The sequence below is a fragment of the Chlamydotis macqueenii genome, chromosome 2 (genome assembly GCF_036417535.1).
Source record: "Chlamydotis macqueenii isolate bChlMac1 chromosome 2, bChlMac1.mat, whole genome shotgun sequence".
Classification (NCBI taxonomy): Eukaryota; Metazoa; Chordata; class Aves; order Otidiformes; family Otididae; genus Chlamydotis; species Chlamydotis macqueenii.
This window is the reverse complement of record NC_141557.1, coordinates 65893130-65912152: the sequence shown is the minus strand read 5'-3', so window position 1 is coordinate 65912152 and position 19023 is coordinate 65893130. Positions and strand designations below refer to the sequence as shown.

The 19023-nt window shown below is 38.9% G+C and overlaps 1 protein-coding gene across 2 annotated transcripts in view; it reads left to right on the top strand.

Annotated features, from left to right (window-relative positions):
- CDKAL1 (CDKAL1 threonylcarbamoyladenosine tRNA methylthiotransferase) overlaps window positions 1–19023 on the top strand; it is a 416940-nt gene that overhangs the window by 152133 nt on the left and 245784 nt on the right. For both annotated transcript variants that reach the window (XM_086743159.1, XM_086743160.1), the window contains one exon: window positions 1504–1624. In XM_086743159.1, the coding sequence (XP_086599285.1) occupies window positions 1504–1624 (121 nt within the window). The remainder of the gene's footprint in view (window positions 1–1503; window positions 1625–19023) is intronic.

Sequence of the window (19023 nt, the reverse complement as noted above, 5' to 3'; positions counted from 1 at the left end):
CTAAATTCACAGCAGGATGTAATGAGATTTTTGTCAAATGCAACTGCAAAAATAATGCCTTTTAATTCCTGTTGACCTTATGTTGTCTCCTTTTAGTATTAACCGTTATGATGTCAGACCAGTCCTGCTCACTTCTCTATTAGATCACATTTTTGATTGAGAGTTTTAATGTGTCTTTAAAAACCTGAGAAAGATGGTATGCTAGAAGTAGTTGTTTATTTCTGGGCTGTTGTTGCCGTATCACAGAAATAAATTCAGAGTATGAATGCCACGTTATTAAAAAAATAAATTGACCCCTCAAAACAGGTAGTAGAGAAAGATTTCAACTGATGGATGAGTTAGTTTTGTAAATAGCTGTTGGTAGTGTAAGTTAGGAAATTTGATTGAAAATGGTTTTTAATTGATCTGAAATGGTTATCTACTTTCTTGTGCTAGATGTAGCTCAGGTGGTGTTTTATAGTTTCGTGCTTTCCTTTTGCCCCCTGCCATTTTCCTTTTTAGGGTAAGTTTCTTTAGCTTTCTTTTCTGAAGTATTTGACAGATTGTAGCTCTAGTTTCATGTACTATTGAAGAGCTTTCCATACATACTTTCTCTCTTTCCTCCACTCCAAGTAGTGGTTACTTTCCATCTCTTTTCAGATATCTAGGATAAGCTTTCCCTTGCTGTCTCTTACCTGCCTATTCTGGACTTTGTGGAATAGATTATACAAGTCCTATGTTTATAACTTAGGCACATTTTGCACTACCTGTTGCAATAACACACGCTTAATTTTTATTCTTCCTTGTTCGATCTTGCTTCAGAATATTAGCGAACCCTGTCATTTGTGCTCTTTAAATACAGGACTTGATGTGCTGTGTACTGTTGTAGGCAGTTGGTGACAGTATTTGTGTTTTATTCTCTGAATATTACTGGCTTTAAGAAAAGAGTTGTGAGGCAGTTTTTGTGACTTGCAGTCCCCTTGATGTGGGAGGAATATGCATAAGTCTTGGTAGTCAGCTTAGCCATGTACAAGTTACCAGGATATGCTTCACAAGACTTTCCCTAAGACTTACACTGTCACATAACTTTGACTGAAATGTGCTGGTTCTCCATATAATAAACAAAAAAAAAAAAAAGTTGTTTACTGTCTACTAATTTACGTTTGAATGAAATTTGGGGGAAAAGTGTTTTAGTCCTGCCATACAACTTATTTCAATATTGCTTTGTTGATATTTGCTTGAGAATCTGAAAATGAAACTGCTTAGATCGTTTTACTGGATAAACCAGAAAATGCAACTGTGAAAAGATAACTGGATGAAATAATTTGTTCATTTTAACATGATTTATTTTACCTCTTAGTGTCGCTTTTAAAATGCTCCAGCTGGTAGAAATCAATTATTACCTCTCATTCTCATTTTCAATCTTTGAAGTATAAACATTACTTGAGAAGAAGAGCAAATCAAAACAAATATGATAGAACTCGTGCTTTGTATTGACTGCACTTTTTTTTGCTTCATTTGAAGGTCATTCTGTGAGACTACTGGGTCAGAAAAAGGATAATGGAAAACGTTTGGGGGGAGCACGACTGGATTTGCCGAAAATTAGGAAGAATCCACTGATAGAAATAATTTCTGTCAATACAGGGTAAGAATCTTCCAAACTTATAAAACGTTCAGTACGGCGAAGGAATTCAATCTATCTCTTTCTGCAGGCCTGGTGTATTTATTCCTAAGTTACACAGAGTGAGGCAGGACTACCACTTTTAAACAGTATAAGATTTTAAATGCCTGTCTTTGGAAAATAACTCCCTTCCAATTTGGGTACAAGACTTCTGCTCCAGGGCTGCATACAATCGTGCAGTCCTCTTTTAAGTTCATCTAACTCTTTCTGAGAAGTCCTAAGAAAACTGGAGAAGAAAAAAACATTTATTGAGTTTTTTTTTTTTTTTCCTATGCTCTTTTAATTTCTGTGAAGGCAGTTCCAGAATATCATTAGTAACTTAAGATCTGTAAACGTCATTAATGTCTGTAAACACCTGATTGTCAGCCCAGATATATTAATGGCTAAATTAGATATAATTATTTGCTTCTTACCCCTCTGATATGTTTGTAAAGAGTTATGCTTATATTTCAGCCTTTTCTGTGTTTGAATAAGCTACCCTCTGCCTGTCAAGCAAATCTGGATGCCCATTTCTCCATAAGATTACAAGCATTTTTCTCTTCTATGTTTCTGCTTTGAGGAAGTCTATTTTAATCTTCCTTCCCTTGATGCTTTCCTTTTCTCTAATTGAGAGTTGATCATCTCCCATTTGGTCAGTTTCCTTAAAAAAAAAAAAAAAAAAAAAGACAAACAAAAAAAACCCCGAACCCACACAAGTCCTGTTTTGGTTTTCCCGTCTTCTCCAACTTATGTAGTAATTTCCCAGGTGGTAAAATATAAAATACATTGCTCTAGGCATCCCAGGCCGGTGTGAACTTACTGCCCAGAGGAAAAAAAAAAAGTGGTAGATCTTAGCACTCTCTGTTTTGAGTTTAATTTAGCACTTTCATAAACATTTCATAAGAGTTTTACTACTATCGTCTTTCTGTGTTACTTCCTTGTCTTTAAGTGATCTTGCCTTCATAATTTGCTGTAAAACCTAGTGTGCTATCTGGGTCAGAATACCAGTTCAAGGCTCACTGTGGTTACTTTTCTTCCTCTGACTTGCAGTAAACATATAGGTAACACTTTGTCATATTGCTGAATTATTAATACCTTTTTAAACTGCAGTTTCGTGCCTTGATTGGTTTTGAAGTCTGGATATGAGCTCTTCTGGTGCAATTATTTTAAGTGATCTAATTTTTTTCTCCTTATTGTCTTTCCTATCGACATCTTGTTTATGCCTATGTGATCAAAATGCTTTTCATGATTAAAAATAAGCAAAGTATGCTTTTACATTTGGTTGTGTCTAAGTTTCAGATGGTATAAAATTTTCTTTTCCATTAATATTTATCACAATCTAATGTAATAATGTCTTTCTAGTTGTAAATGTTGTCAAGGATGCAAGCTGAATGAACCATGTTCTTGTTTTCATGTCTTTTTGTAGTAGTGCATTTAAGATGGTAAAATGTGTTGCTGTTTCCAACACTAGGTTATTGCTTGTGTAATTACAGAGTTTTATACAAGCAAGGTACTGTATGGTATATAGGCTTGGCATTAGGTCACTGATCAGAGTAAGAACGCTTTGAAAATTTTCTTTTTTTTTTAATATATTTTGAACATATGTATTTTCATATTGGGTTTTTAAAAAACCTCTTTCGCAAACTGATCAAACTACAGACAATTAACATGTCCCTAAGAGGTTACCTCTGGAAAACCTTTTATTTGGAACCTGAAGTTTACAAACACTAAATACTGTGTTTAGTGGTTATTGCTGTTCTCGGGTCAACAGAATATGTATTCTATACTATACGATAATCTAAAAAATATTAGAAACCACAAAAATGTATTTACTTCATGGAGATTAAAGTCAAATATTACTTGATAAGAGCAAAATATTCTAGAAACCCCAAACAAGCAAGAAGTTGTATAAAACATCTAAATTAACTAATGTCCCATTCTGTGTTATATCTCATGCTCAAGGAATCCTGTCTCTCTTGAAATACAGGTTGTTGTGTTTTCCTGCCCTTCTCTTCCTCTTCCCCCTCCCCAGCCTCTCCACCTGTGTATTGCAGGTAATTTTTTTGGTCACTACTCTGGATTTGAAAATTAAAGCATAGCTTTAGAAAGGCGGTGGTGCTCAGCAGCTTCTGAAAATACGAAAGTATAATTGGTGAAGAACAAGACATAGTACATGTTACTGTGACTTGACTGTTCATTTTGCCAGCTTTACCGTAGTAGTCTGGATATGGTATTTTTTAGTACCAACACCAAATTTGGTCTGAGCTGTTTTCTTTGTGTAATGACTGGAGAAAACTTTGAAGATTAGTTTTTGGTACAGTGCTCTTTACTGAGAGATGAATTTGAATCAGACTAGAAGGTCTTAAAATAATAATAAGTACTTAGTTAAAAATAGTGATTTCCTCTTTGGAAATATGTTTAGCTGATGCTGTTGAGTGATAGTGACTGGGAGTAGTATGAACAGCACTGCTCCTTGAGAGAGGACAAGAAAGGACCCAAGGGTGCCACCAGCACAGGCAGTGTGAGTACCAACAAGACACCCCATGCTGCAGGGCCTGAGCTCTGTGGGCAAAACTGGGGACTGGTAGTAGGACCCATCAGCAGTCCCAGACGTGGCAAATGATGAACCAGGGCCTGGGTCTATACAGGGGCTCCGGTCAGGATCAACAGGAAATGAGCTGGACACAGAACTGGAGAGAAGGCTACGTAAAACGCAGGTCTAATGTCCATCCTGGAAACGAGCACAGGGCTAGAGGCAGGCATGTTATTTAAGCTCAAGCCAGGACTGGGGGCACAACCTGAACTTAACTTGGGTTCCTGGCCCAGAGGGGGCTGGTGGAGACAGCAGCTGAGGCTGATCAGGTCAGTTAGGGCCTGGTGGTGTGTGCGGGGCTGTGACAGGTGGTAGTATATTACCATTTACATGTGGGGTCTTAATGAACTCTTGGCCTTGTCTGTAATTCTAAGGGGGAAGAAAAGGCTTGTTGGAGCATTTATATCCCTGAGCCTGAGAGTCCTGGAGTCGTTGACGGCTCACACTTACTCCTTTCCCTCTCCAGTACTATGAATACCTGTATATATGTGGACACCTGCCAGCTGGAACTATTATTCTGAGAATTCAGTAGGACCAGTTTATTTTCGGGAGTCTTCAAACATACTAATTGTTAAGGTATCTCTCATTCTTGTACAACTGTGTCTGAGAATATGCATGCAATTGAAACGCAACACGGTAGAATAATATTTGTTTCTTAACTCAAGATAGTGTCAAATTATCTTCAGTAATTTTGACTTGGAGCTTCTTGTTATTGATTCCTCCTTCTTTCAGACATGTGGGAGAAAGAATTTCCTTGTATAACTGTGAACGTTTTCCGTACTCACCCATGCAGAAATACATGCCTGCATATGCACACATTCCTCTGTGTTTGCTTTGCCCAGGCTGCTGCTGTACATGAGCCTCCTCAGCTGTTCCTTCGCATGAATCAACTCTGTCCTGTCAAGGGACAAACATATTGTGTCTCCACTGCAGTATGCAATCTGTAGTAATGATAACAATTTAAACCAAACCAAAAAGAAACCCCGTTAGATATGGAATATCTGTGAAGATAAGTACTACTTCTGTCCGTTGTGAGCCAGCTCAGATTTTTCACGCAGTGGCACTTTTGTCCCTAAAAAGGTGTCACTGTGCCCTTAGAGGTACCTGGCTCTTGTTCGACATTTGGCTTTTTTTTTTCCAGAAGTAGTGGGCAGTTTTTTCTACTGTTAATTTTGGTTGCTCTGAGGTTTGTTGTTTTCCCATTTAGAAATGGGAAATCTGTTTAATTTACCATGGCAGTTAGTGGTTTCTGTCAACACAGAGAGACTCTAGAGAAAACCTTCCATCCCAGGAGCAACATGTTTCAGAGTTTCCAAGTATGTTTTCAGAGACTATGGTGAGTGCCAGAATGGGGACACAAGAGATTTATCAGACTTCTCTGACACAAAGTTACCTTAGTGAATCTTAATTTTTCCTTGTGCCAAATACATAAGCAATCCTTACCATCTCAGTGTCCCATACAAGCTGTAGATTGACTTCTGTAATTTTTCCCTAAGGAGTAAGTGACCTCTTCTTCCTGCGTTGTTTGCTTTCTCGGTTATAACTTAAAAACCACTTTTCAATATTTTTTTCAATTATTTGGGTTGTTTGTTTTTTTTTTTTTTTTTCCCCCTATAGAATAGGCAATTAATAAAAATCAGCAATTCCAGCAGGGCTTGGATAGTTCTCTTTGTATCTATTAAGTTCTGCAGTGATATTAGTGGCTCTGAACCTAGAAACAGTGATTTGTTCCTATCCTCCAAAATAATTTTCTGCTTTGAATTAAGAGCATTTGGTTTGGTCTCTTTCACTTTTATTTGTAATCTAAGCATGTATTGTAAAGGTCATCTTATTGGAACAAGCAAGGTAATAGTAGTAGAATAGCATGTTAAATACTGTTTGAAGAAAAGACAAAGTTGTTCACTAATCTCCTAATGTGATTATTCCATCTGTTAGTTTGAAGTAAGAAAGAGAAATGTTCTCAAATCCATTTTGTATTACAGCTTCGTTTTGCTTTAGGGAAAAATATTTTCTCCTCATGGTCTAGTCTTCATTAGTACCAGACTCATAACCTGTGTAGCCACTTGGACAGCTCACTTTAATTGGATCAAGACTTGGTCTTCCACCTTTTAATTAAGTAATTCTGTATCCTGAACTCTCTGCTTTGTAGCTTGGACTACTGCTTACTGACATACCTCTGTTGGGCTTGAGCTTCCTTGTATCCAAGTTGCTACAACTCAACGTACATTTCAAATACGATTTTATTTGTGCTCTTTCTGGATGCCTTGGGAAGCCTGAAAGGAATGTAGCAGGAGCTGAATATGAGCCCGCACTAGAAAATAGTGTTGGGTGGGTTTGCACGTAGGTTCACTGAAGTGCTTTCTGTACTCTTTCTGAAGTTTCTGCCTCTCTCTTTCCTTCTGGCGCAGGCAAATTATTGTACTGCTGATGTGGCTGGCTAGAGAAGAGATCTAAATACACGTTATATGGGGGATCCAAACCAAAAGGAAGACAGCAGTGTGCATGCATGCATTAGACTATCTTGAGAGCTAACATCTGGTGCAGCTCATGTTAAATTTGCAGTATGAACATACCCAAAGGGCCAAGTCTCTGTCCAAGTTGTGCTGTTGTTCTCCCTCATCTGAAGAGACTATGTGAATCCCATATAGTCTCATTCCCTTGTTACTTTTATAGATTCCCCTATTAAGCTACACAAAGGACAGGGAGATGGTTAAGATTAAGCCCAGCAAACTGAGCGTCTGGGTTTGAGTGTAGAACCACAGTTGTACCAAGAGGACCAGTAATTCAGTGGAACCACTGTCCACTTCTCAGTCTGCACATCTGTATGTTTTCTTTCGGGAGAAGGGCTTTTAAAAGTATTATTAAAATGATAAGTAAATTAAAATTACCCATCCCACCAAGTCAAATAGTTCCAATTATGCCTGTAGTCTAGAGCATCTTACAGAAGATCAGCATGTTACTTCATCTCAGAAAGATTTTCAGATCTACTTTTGAGTCTGAAATACCAGTTAAGACATAACACTTCAAACTTAGTACTCTTAATGTTGAAGCAATGCAAACTTTCTTCTCACGGGACAGTCCTTGCCATCAAACTTTAGCTTGAGAGTGAACATACGTAGCAGTGCTTAGGACTGTCTTTAGAAGTCCTTGATGCTTCTAGCTAATTTTGTAGGGGTTTTTTTAGACTGTGCTTTGAGGTCCTGTAGTGGTAGTCATTCAGAATGTTTTTAAGCTGCTGATGGATCTGAATCTAGCAGAAGAATTTTAAAAAGTATAGTTCTACATAGAGTACTTGGTTTGTTTTATGAATCAAGTAACCAAAAATTAATCATAAAAAATAAACTATAGAGTTACTATTGTCAATCCTGATGTTTCCAGGCAGGAATATTTCCCTGATTATGAATTGTGAAAGGTTAAAATTCTATTCTTTCATAATTTTTTGTTGTAAGCAGCTTTTTCAGTTTTATGATGAGTTCAGAGGTATAAGAATTGATTTTTCTCCAAGAATTTTGATTTTATATGAGGTCACATAATAGTCTTTGTATGTATTGCATTTAAGCATTTGTTTAGGATTGATTTTACAAAATACTCTGGAATTGTATATCCATTAAAGTGTAGGTCATTCTGTTTCGTTTTTGTTTGTGGTGTTTTTTGGGTTTTGGTTTTGTTTTTTTCTTTTTTCTTTTTAAATGGTGCCCAAAAAAAAAAAAAGAGGATGTAGACTTAAATGAAATGCTTTCAGCTCTTTATCTTTTTAATGTGGATAACTGAGCTGTTTGATTTAGTTAACTTTTGTCACATTCTAAAACTTCGCAGCACTAGATGGTTTTCTCCTTACTTATGTTCGGTGGTTAATAACTTGATATTTGGGAGGTGTTAGGTTACAAAAAAAAGCCTAAAATAATGCTGGTAAGAGATCCGGAAAGTCTTGGTGGTATGCATGGATTCATTTTGCTATAGGTAATCTTCATTGAAGTAGCACATATTTCAGGCTACTGTCAGTATTAAAAGCAGATCCTATTCTGTCTCTTTGCTGCAGTTGGTTGAAATGTATCCTGAACAAGAAATACCAGTAGCTTTCCCCATGTGACAGTACATAAGGAGGCAGTGGCATCATCTCAGAAATGAAGTGTTTACAAACAGAAAGATCAGGAGGAGAAGCAGGTGGCTCTATTTGCCTCCTCTGATGGAGAGATAACTATTGCTTTGGAATTATTTGATGCCAGTACACTGGCCGATGCATAGAGTCCGGTTAGACCAGTATTAATTCCTTTGCCAGCATAAGGTACTCCAGTGAGAGATACTGAGGTCCTTGGGAGCCATTGAGGATGCTAGTACAACTTGTATCGGTGAAATATGCATCCAGTTACTGATCTGACAGCCCTGCAGTGAGTCAAGTGTTACCCAGGCTCAGGTGCAGAAGCAGAGGCCCGGGGCACTTGACGTAAGACTGTACCGTGTTGGACAGAGAGTTGGGAGACTGGTCTGATGAAGCTTAGTGTCTGTCTTTTTTTGGTTGTTTTACCTGGTTGACTCTTGTCCACCTGTGTCACTGAAATGCTGAGTGGCTACAGTGGCTTGGGCTTGTGGGGCTGATCCTGCAATATCCATTTCAGAGTGTCTCTTCTCCAGAAGTCAGGTATGCTCTTCCCCTCGTGTTACAGTACTGCTTTCTGCTTTCATATGAGACTCGTGTGCCACAGAGGGACTGCAGATCCGCGCTGTTATTTGGCACTGTGGGACTCTGTAAGAAAGGGAAATGTGGTCATAATCAAGGTGGATGTGGATTATAAAGCAGCACTCTGTGCTGATTAACTGCATGGTCTAGCCTGTGTGAAGAGTAATTTAAAGTGGATATTTAGCAAGATAGTATAGAGATCAACTAGGATGCTCTAGAATTTTTATAATTACGGTAGCAAATTAGTGTTTGGTAAGCCCATAAAGAGAGACCCTGATTCTGACTGTAAAAACCCTGAGCTCTTGCAGTGGCCTGTGTTGCCTGTCCAGATTTTTGGTGTATTGAACTGAGCTAGATTTCTACATTCTATGGCATTCAGCCAACATTGTCTATAGCTGTATAACTGGGACAAGTTTTCTGGAGGCACCATCTTGAAACTGTGTCAAAATATCTTTGACTGCTCAGGAAAGGATTTTTTTACTTAAGTCTGAGAGCTTGTGAAGACATTGCTGTCCTGTGCTGAAATTAGTGGGATATTTCAGTAATAATCTCATCAGTTCAGCAGAAGAATCTTTATTTCTTTGGCTTTCTGTGTTTACTGATGTGAACTCAATTCTATTCCCTAGTACAATATTATCTTTAGAGAAAAATAGAGAGAGAGATGGAAAATTGAAGTCTTTCTGGTATGTGCAAAATTGGATTGCCTACTGTTTTGACAGTGAATGAGTTGAGGTTTTTTGTCAATTGCTTATATACCTTGTCTAGCTAACATACTACTTCTCCTAAAATATTGCTATCCACATCTTGAATGAATAGTAAGTCTGAATTACCAATTTATTCATATTTTGTAAAAATCTTTGCATGCTGCATACAGGGTGAATTCCATGTCTTCAATTTACTTGATTTAGTTTTTTTCATTAGTAACATATAGATTTTCTGTATTTTAATGTTTAACTTTTCAAGATACTCATATAAGTGACACTGCAGTAGAAAGAAGGTTTTGAATTTAGAATACAAAATCAATACATGTTTTGATTTGCATTCAGTATTTTGCTTGGAGAGGCAAAATAGCATTTCTTCTTATTATAGTAAAATAGTTATTATATAATTACATATTATGTTACCACATATTGTATTTATTTTGCTTGATTTCAAGATAAATGCTTAGAGTGAACTCCCCAGGAAGTATGAAGTGATACAATTACTTTGGCCCTACCTTAGCTTGTAATATTTAAATGGGCACTTTTCATAACTGTTTAGCTCAAACATCTATGACCTGCCAGAGCCCAACACGTCAGTTACCCTCAGAAAACAGAGAAGGCAGAAAATCTGGAAAGATAGTGTGTGTGGTTTTGAAAGGAAACCTCTGCATTAGGCTTTTTTGTTTGTGTTTGAATCAATGTTTGCATGTACGTATATTTAGACTCTAGGTATACTATATACTAAGCTTGTGTTTCAACCAGGCATCAATCTGTTCTGCTTTGGCACGCTTCACAAAATAATTTATATAACTAAAATAATAGATGGCACAGTTGTCTGTATCTATATGGAAGACAATTTTAATCATAAAATCTGAAAAGTTAGTATTCCAAAGCTTGCAGAAACCACGCTGCTGTAACAGAGGAAAAGGGAAAAACAGTTGTTTACAACAGAAAGTTTTAACAGTCTACTTTTTTGCCTAAGGTCTCTTTCCACTGCAACTTACTGTAACTCACATCCAAGGTCATTATTTCCTAATTAGATATTTAAATAGCATATTGGTGACACTGTCTGAAAGATTTTTTTTTTCAGTTATTACTGATTTCTTGCAATTCTAATAATTCACATTTGAAGAATGGAAATAAAATAATTTCTAAGTCTGCTACAAAATTTCTAGGTGCTACATGGTAACAATTTAACTGAGAACATGGGGGAAAAAATCTGTTGTTTAGCACAGAGAGATGATACATTGGTGTGGCTCACATTTTCATCTTACCAACTGTTGTCCATGTAGTCATTTCTGTTCTCTGCGTGTCTGTCTTGTTCTGAGTCCCCATTGCTGAGAATGTGCCTGCTCACCTATACTTCCTCATGCAGAATAAGTGAGAAGTACTGTATTTTACTAGTTAATCTCCTTGAGCAGCTTATGTAGAAAGGTAATTTAAGAAAGCAGAAAAAAAAAAGTAGTTGGATTGGGGCTGGGAAAGAACTCTTTCCTCCACCCTGAACAGCTTGATTTCTGTCTTCCCCAAAATGTCAGAGGCTGCTACAGCTGATTCTGTAGGGTAGAGTTGTACTTCCTTCAGTGCCAAAAAACCCCTGATGTCTAGTGTCAATTAATGAGAATTACTCAATTAAAGGGAATTGTTGGGAAATCAACAGCTGAGGGCAGGAGGAGTTACCCCTTTGGTTATACTGGTGGAGGCAGCTATGGTCCTCTTCATTCCACAGCAGCATTAGGCCTTGTCTACTTTGTTGGACTACCTGGAGTTTAGTATAATAAATTCCCTTCTACTGCTGGGAAGGTGGAAGCCATTGGTGTCTTCAGTTTCTCTTACTGTTGCATGTGGTAGTTCTGCCATTTGTGCTGATCTGTATTATACAAGATTGCTTTCATGAGTAGTGAGTATGATACAGGTATTTTGCAGATTCTTCTATAGTAAATGTCTGCTACCATGCTAACCTGAAAGGAAGATGAACTTAAATTCAAGATGATCCCTCACAAAAAAGAAAGATGCTTATACAGAAGTGTATTGCATACCTGTATTCAGTATCTAATTAGAGTATAAAATTTTTACTATTTGCCTGAAAGGTTATTTTTTCTATTATACTTTGTGACTGTTATCTTTCAACTTTGTACATGTCTTCAAGATTTCTACCACTGTTAGTCTCTTTCAGAGAGACTCTTTTCCTTCTCATTTTTAGAGTATTCGCTGCTTGAACTCAGTTCTTTGAACTTCAGTTCTGTGCATGAGATTTTAAGTACAGTGCTTGTGAAACACTTTAGCTAGACATCTGAATTTCTCTGATGTCATAGAATCATAGAACAGTTTCAGCTGGAAGGGACCTTCAAAGGTCATCTAGTCCAACTCCCCTGCAAGGAGTAGGGACATCTCCAACTAGATTAGGTTGCTCAGAGCCCCGTCCAACCTGGCCTTGAATGTTTCCAGGGATGGGACATCTACCACCTCTCTGGGCAACTTGTTTCAGTGTTCCACCACCCTCATTGTAAACAATTTCTTCCTGATATCCTGTCTGAATCTACCTACCTCTATTTTAAAAGCGTTACCCCTCATCCTATCACAACGGGTCCTACTGAAGACTTTCTCCCCATCTTTCTTAGAAGCCCCCTTTAGGTACTGGCAGATTGCTATAACATCTCGCCGGAGCCTTCTTCAGACTGGACAGCCCCAACTCTCTCAGCTTGTCCTCATAGAAGAGGTGCTCCAGCCCTCATCATTTTTGTGGCCTTCCTCTGGGTTCTCTCCAACAGGTCTACATCCTTCTTATGCTGGGGGCTCCAGAGCTGGATGTGGTACTCCAGGTGGGGTCTTGCCAGGGCAGAGTAGAGGGGCAGAATCACCTCCCTTGACCTGCTGGCCATGCTTCTTTTGATGCAGCCCAGGATGCGGTTGGCTTTCTGGGATGCAAGCACACATTATTGGCTCATGTTGAGCTTCTCGTCCACCAGTGCATCCAAGTTTTCTCCTCGGAGCTGCTGTCAATCCATGCTCTGTCCAGACTGTATTTGTGCTTGGGATTGCTCCGACCCATGTGCAGGACCTTGTACTTGGCCTGGTTAAACTTCGTGAGGTTTGCCTGGGCCCACCTCTCCAGCCTCTCCAGGTCCCTCTGGATGGCATTCCTTCCCTCCAGTGTGTCAACCGCACCACACAGCTTGATGTTGTCAGCGAACTTGCTGAGAATGCAACTCTATCCCACTGTCTGTGTCACTGACAAAGATGTTAAAAAGGGCCAGGCCCAATACCAATGACCCCTGAGGAGCACCACTCATCACCAGTCTCCACCTGGACATTGAGCTGTTGACCACCACTCTCTTAGTGCAACCGTCCAGCCAATTCCTTATGCGCTTGAGTGATCCATCCGTCAAATGCATGCCTCTCCAGTTTAGAGACAATGATGTCATGTGCAACAGTGTCAAATCCTTTGCACAAGTCCAGGTAGATGATGTCAGTTTCTCGTCCCTTGTCCACCAATGCTGTAACCCCGTCATAGAAGGCCACCAAATTGGCCAGGCACAATTTGGCATTAGTGAAGCCGTGTTGACTGTCATCAATCACCTCCTTGCTCTCCATGTGCTTTAACATGGTTTCCAGGAGAATCTGCTCCATGACCTTGCCAGGCACAGAGGTGAGACTGACCAGACTGTAGTTCCCTTGTTTCTCTTTTTAAAAATGGGAATTATGTTACCCCTTTTCCAGTCATTCGGAACCTCATCGGACTGCCACGACTTCTCAAATATGATGGACAGCGGCTTGGCAACTTCATCTGCCAGTTCCCTCAGGACCTGCAGATGCATCTCATCAGGTCCCATGGACTTGTGCACCTTCATGTTCCTTAGATACTGTTGAGCCTGCTCTTCTTCTACAGTGGGAAATTCTCCCAGTCACCACCTTTGCCTTCTGCAACTTAGGTGGTGTTGCTAGAGCCCTCGCTGGCAAAGACTGAGGCAAAAAACTCATTGAGAACCTCAGCCTTCTCAATGTCCTGGGTAACTATTTGTCCTGTTTACTTCCAGAGAGACTCCACACTCTTCCTGGTCTTCCTTTTATCCCCAACATATCTATAGAAGCTTTTCTTTTTGTCCTTGATGTCCCTGGCCAGATTCAATTCCGTCAGGGCTTTAGCCTTGCTTTTCTGATCTCTGGCTACTTGGGCAATTTCTCTGTATTCCTCCCAGGCTACCTGTCCTTGCTTCCACCCTCTGTAGGCTTCCTTTTTGATTTTCAGTTGGTCCACGAGTGTCTTGTTCGTCCTTTCAACCCTTCTAGCGTTTTTGCCTGACTTCCTCATTGTTGGGATTCATCGCTCCTGAGCTTGGAGGGAGGGGCTTCTTGAATATTAACCAGCTTTCTTGGGCCCCTCTTCCCTCTAGGGCTTTATCCCATGGCACTCTGCCCAGTAGATCCCTGAAGAGGCTGAAGTTTGCTCTCCTAAAGTCCAGGGTAGAGAGCTTGCTGCACGCCCTCCTCGCTGCCCCGAAGATCTTGAACTCCACCATCTCATGATCACAGCAGCCAAGGCTGCCCTTGAGTTCCGTGTTCCCCACCAGCCTGTGCTCCCTGTTGGTGAGCACAAGGTCCAGCATAGGACGTCTCTTTGCTGGCTCCTCTATCACTTGCAGGAGGAAGTTGTCATTCACACATTCCAGGAACCTCCTGGACTGCCTGTGCCCTGCCATGTTGTCCCTCCAACAGATATTGGGGTGATTGAAGTCCCCCATGAGGACCAGGGCTTGTGACCGTGAGACTGCTCCTATCTGTCTATAGAGAGCCTCATCTTCTCGGTTCTCCTGCTCAGGTAGCCTGTAGCAGACCATGTCATGCTGTCTTAATCCCATGACAAAGTAATTCTGAACTCGGCTTCTTCATTTTCCGTGTAGGGATTAGAGCGTGATCCTCTGCCAAGAGAATTTTGAGGGTAAAAAAAAACCAAGTTCAAAGTGTATTTAAATTACTCTTTCACTAGTACATCAAATACCTGCGGTTGTGACATCATTTGTGATATGACTCGAAGACTAATATTCATTTCTTGGATTGTATTTTTCATTGCCGTTGTTAAAAGCTGTTTGAATGGATCTAGGAGAAGCATGTTTTTAATGAACAGCATATGTCATGTACTATTCCAGAAAATGTTCAGCCAATCCTTCATTAAGTTTACTGACATATGACACCTAGAAATTGTTCCGGTAAATAGTTGTTTCTTTGGCATTATTCTGCTGTTCAAAATGACGCACAACGGCGGTTCCATACCATCTGCCAATACTGCAGAGTGTGCTGTAAAACGTTTCATTCCTCTGTTCTTATGACGATGGATTTTGCACCTGTTTCTTCAGTGGTGTGGTTTGATGACTTGTCAAAGCAAATTGGCATGTAATTTGCATCATCCGCTTGGCTCTTTATGTAGTCCAATCATATGCTGTTCACGTGCAGTGAGGTTTTTCAGTGGATGCAGAAGGTGCATGTTGGTAAAGTTCTTTGCCATAAGCAGAAGTCATTATGACACATTGCTTGTGCACACCAAGCATTACTGGCCTTGAGTTCTTGCTGTGGAGTGTTTTGTGTTTATGCTGTTTCTTGAGCTCTCGGTTTTGGAGAAATGAGAAATGCTGTTTAAGTACACATAAATTCTACAACTGTTTTTTCTAGGTCATGAAAGCTTCCTCTTCTGAGTCTGCTGAATTATTTCTGCAGTAAGTTAGAAGAAAATAGTTTGTTTTCATTGTTTCCATTTTTGCACATTTGCCTCCCTTGGGTTATTTTTTCCCAGCCTCACCAGTTTAAACTTTTTCTGCATATAGTGCCATCATAACTTTAGAATTTGCATCAAACCTTCTCCTTGTACATTTTGATACATTTCCTTTTGCTTTTGTACATCTTGTCTTCAGAAGATTTGCCAGTTCACTTAGAAGATTCAGGAAGACTCATAAAAGTAGCCATAAATCACTCTGCAATTCTCTAAACTCCGGTACACCACACAACTTGCAAGTCAGTGAGAAAAACAGCAGTAAGCACATGCTCCAACTGCGTCATCTTATTAAAACTTTGGGCAGCTTCAGGCATATTTGTGCTGCTTCGTCACTAGGTGGCTTCCCGCACTTTACAGTTCTGTTAGTCTGAGAGGAAGATCATCAGAATTTAAAAAAATCCCCAGTTTTCAAGTTAAAATACATGGGGAAAAGGTTGTGAGGAGGGGGAAACAAGCTTGATTTTGGTTTTTTTGTAACTATGATGTATACTTTCCTGCAGCTTCAGATGATTCCTTTCACTGCTGCATTCATTATTATTTTGAAGATTGATTCAGGAAATTAGACAGCTGTAACATACTGTAATGTGATTACAGGTTAGCACACAGTATTATAAGGCCAATTCCTGCCTGTCTTTTTGGCACATGCTTGCATAAAGAAGTGGTTTTGGATCACACAACATCTAGTCTGCTTGAATGACAAGAGGTCATTTTGAAGTTGTTTGCAGTTTCATATGTCCGTAATTCTGACATCAATATACTTTCTGAGGCTGGCGATAAATTCCTACTTGCTGAGAAGAGCATTCATTTGTATCCCTTCTCTTAACGCCCACATACACATGTCCTAAGGGAAATCTGGACAGAATCCTGAGAAACATTTTATTCGGTTCTCAGATTACAGTAAATACTGAGAAGTAACCTCATATGTCACAATTGATACTGTCTTGCCTTTAGTCCCAATTTTTTACAGAAAAAGAAAACAAAACTAGAAAAATAAGACAAGCACTAGAGAAGCCATTGGTTTGAAAAAGTACTGTCTTGCTGAATGTTAGTGTGAGAAATGTCTGTGCTTTTACATACTCGTAATTCTGGGGGCTTAAATGGCCTGTTTAAAAGTGTTGTACAACTTAAGTGTTCAAGGCTCAAGCGCCCATGTCTTTACTGCGCATCAGCAGATTCCGATAGCTTTTAGTTGCCTAATAATAATAATAACAACTTCTTTTGCTAGTGTTGGTATGACTTCTAAAATGTGACTGAAAATGAAAACAACTTGTCCAAGGGTCTGATTCAAGTGTCTCTTGTGCCCTTTTAGGTCAAGGTGGAATTTTTTTTTTTTGGAGACCTGATAGAGTCTCCAAAGGGATGTGTAAAAAGAAGAATCAGAATTGGGAAACATCTTGTGCCTGAATTTGTTCTTAGACTTGACCTAGAGATGGAAAAATAGTTTTCCCTGAATAAGATGGATGGGCTAAAAAAAATTATGTTCTGCATTATTTATCAAAGTACATGAAGGCATGTTTTTGTGCTATTTTCATTGACTTGTGTGACTTCATAAGATTTCGAAAATAAGGAGGAATACAGCATTTTAACTATGATTGGCAGTATGTGACATTAGAGCAAAATCACTGAAGGTACTTTAAAGAAACCCCAAACAAATAATAACTGAGAAGTTAAATATTAAGACTGTACTTGGCAGATAGTGAGGCACAAAATCCAATGTAACATGTTCCAGGATTATTTAATATTATTTCAAGTGTTTTGTGTGTGATAGTGTCTTTCTTTATTTGAGTTCTTTATCTGGGGAAGAAAAAGCTTGAAATTTAACACTCTTTAATTCTGATATTTATGCTGAAGCTCAAATAAGCTGTGAATTGTTAACCTGTTAACTCACTGTATATTCCTTCTATCTGGATAGAAAATACATTTTGAAATTTGGAGTTTTGGGATGTGTTGAAATTTTTTTGTTGTTGAAAATTTAAGAATTTTGTTAACGTTATTGAAAAGTCACAATTTGCATATTTTTCTGCATTATTCTTCTTGACTGTCATACTTGAAATGTGATATAATAAAAAAAAATCAGATTCCTGATATTAAAAACAAGTTACACTGATTGGAGTAATAGTTTTATTTGTGCTTCAAATAGTCTAAAAAAAATGTAAAATGCTTGGAGCAGATGTCTGTGCTCCTCCTCCTTTTGCTTTTACTCCAAAATGCATGTTAGAAGAGTTGCTATTTACACCAAGAATAAATAAGTTTAAAAGAGGCACTTGAAGGCTCCCCTACCCCCACTTGTGGAATTTAGACAATAAAATTGTAAATTTTTGTGGACACATAACTATTTATCCAGGAGGATGGCTTAATAAAAAGCTGTTGAAGTGTTTGCACTTTTTTTTTTTTTTTGACCAACTGTTTGAGCTTTTCCATTGCACCAAGACAAATCTTATCTAATAAATCAGATGTATGTTTTGCTAAGTGTCTGCTGGTACAAATGAGATGGAACTGCTCCGTTTCTGGTCCCTTCAGGGTCAATGTATTTCTCTGCAAGTTACTGCTTTAGGAACCGAGGATACTCAGTAGATCCTCAAAAACGCTGAGATGTTTCTGTACCCCTGTGCCACAGAGCACCATGCAGTACTACTGTGCTAAATGGAGAGAGGGGCAAAAAAGGTCATGATGAACAAAAGGTAGTTTCTTCCTCTGTCAATGGATACCGGTTATGTGATGGCATGGAGAACCATGTCTCTTTTGGATTTTTACCCAGAAGGTGGTTTCTTTTTGAGTAGAAGAATACAAATACAGAAGTGAAGATTTCAGAAGTGCCTGGAGACAGTTCCACCCTGGCAGATTCATAGTTGTATTTGGGATTAAGTGAACTAGATTAATTTACTGACTAGAGAAGACCTTTCACATGTTCCTTCTCTCCTTATGGAGATCACCCATTAGTTCCCTTATTCAAGTTGTCATCCTTCTTTTTCTGAAGTCTAGACTCAACCGAGAGGAAGAAAAAAGAAGTGGTAAAATAAGATCTTAGAGCCATATTTAGCCTATAACAAAAAGTAGTTATATAATTTTTTTTCACTGCGGTAGTACCTGTTATGGTCTGTTGAGGAGTGTGGAGTTAGGCTTGTACGAATGTTCTGTATTCCCTTCTGCTCTCTTGTGTAGCAATAGTGTTAAGATGTACAGAAGGCTTCAGTCGAATGAGCACTGAGTATGGTGTCTAGAAAACTTGAGATCAGGTATTTCTCTGTATCCATATGAAGCACATCTATAGTCTATAAAACTCCTGGAAGTAAAAGCTGACATCAGTATCTCAAGTACTGTTCCTGAAGTAAGTGTTTCATAAGTCTGATGGAGCTCGTCACTCATCGTTACATAAAACATTTTTACAGACATTAAAGGTCCATGTGGATTGAGCCTAAATGTGACAGTTACAGTCAACAGTGTTGTATTAGCTCACGTGTATCATCATGTCAAGGAGGCAGGTCTTTAGGCCTCAGTTTAGTTTGTTCTTTTTTTGGCCATATTTCCATCTTCAGGGACTCATCTTGTCCTATGTAGCAAGAATATGAATCCAGATGAAATACCCCTGGCAACGTGTGCTTCTGTGATGAAAAGTGGAACTGTGTGTGTGTGAGTCCTGTTAAT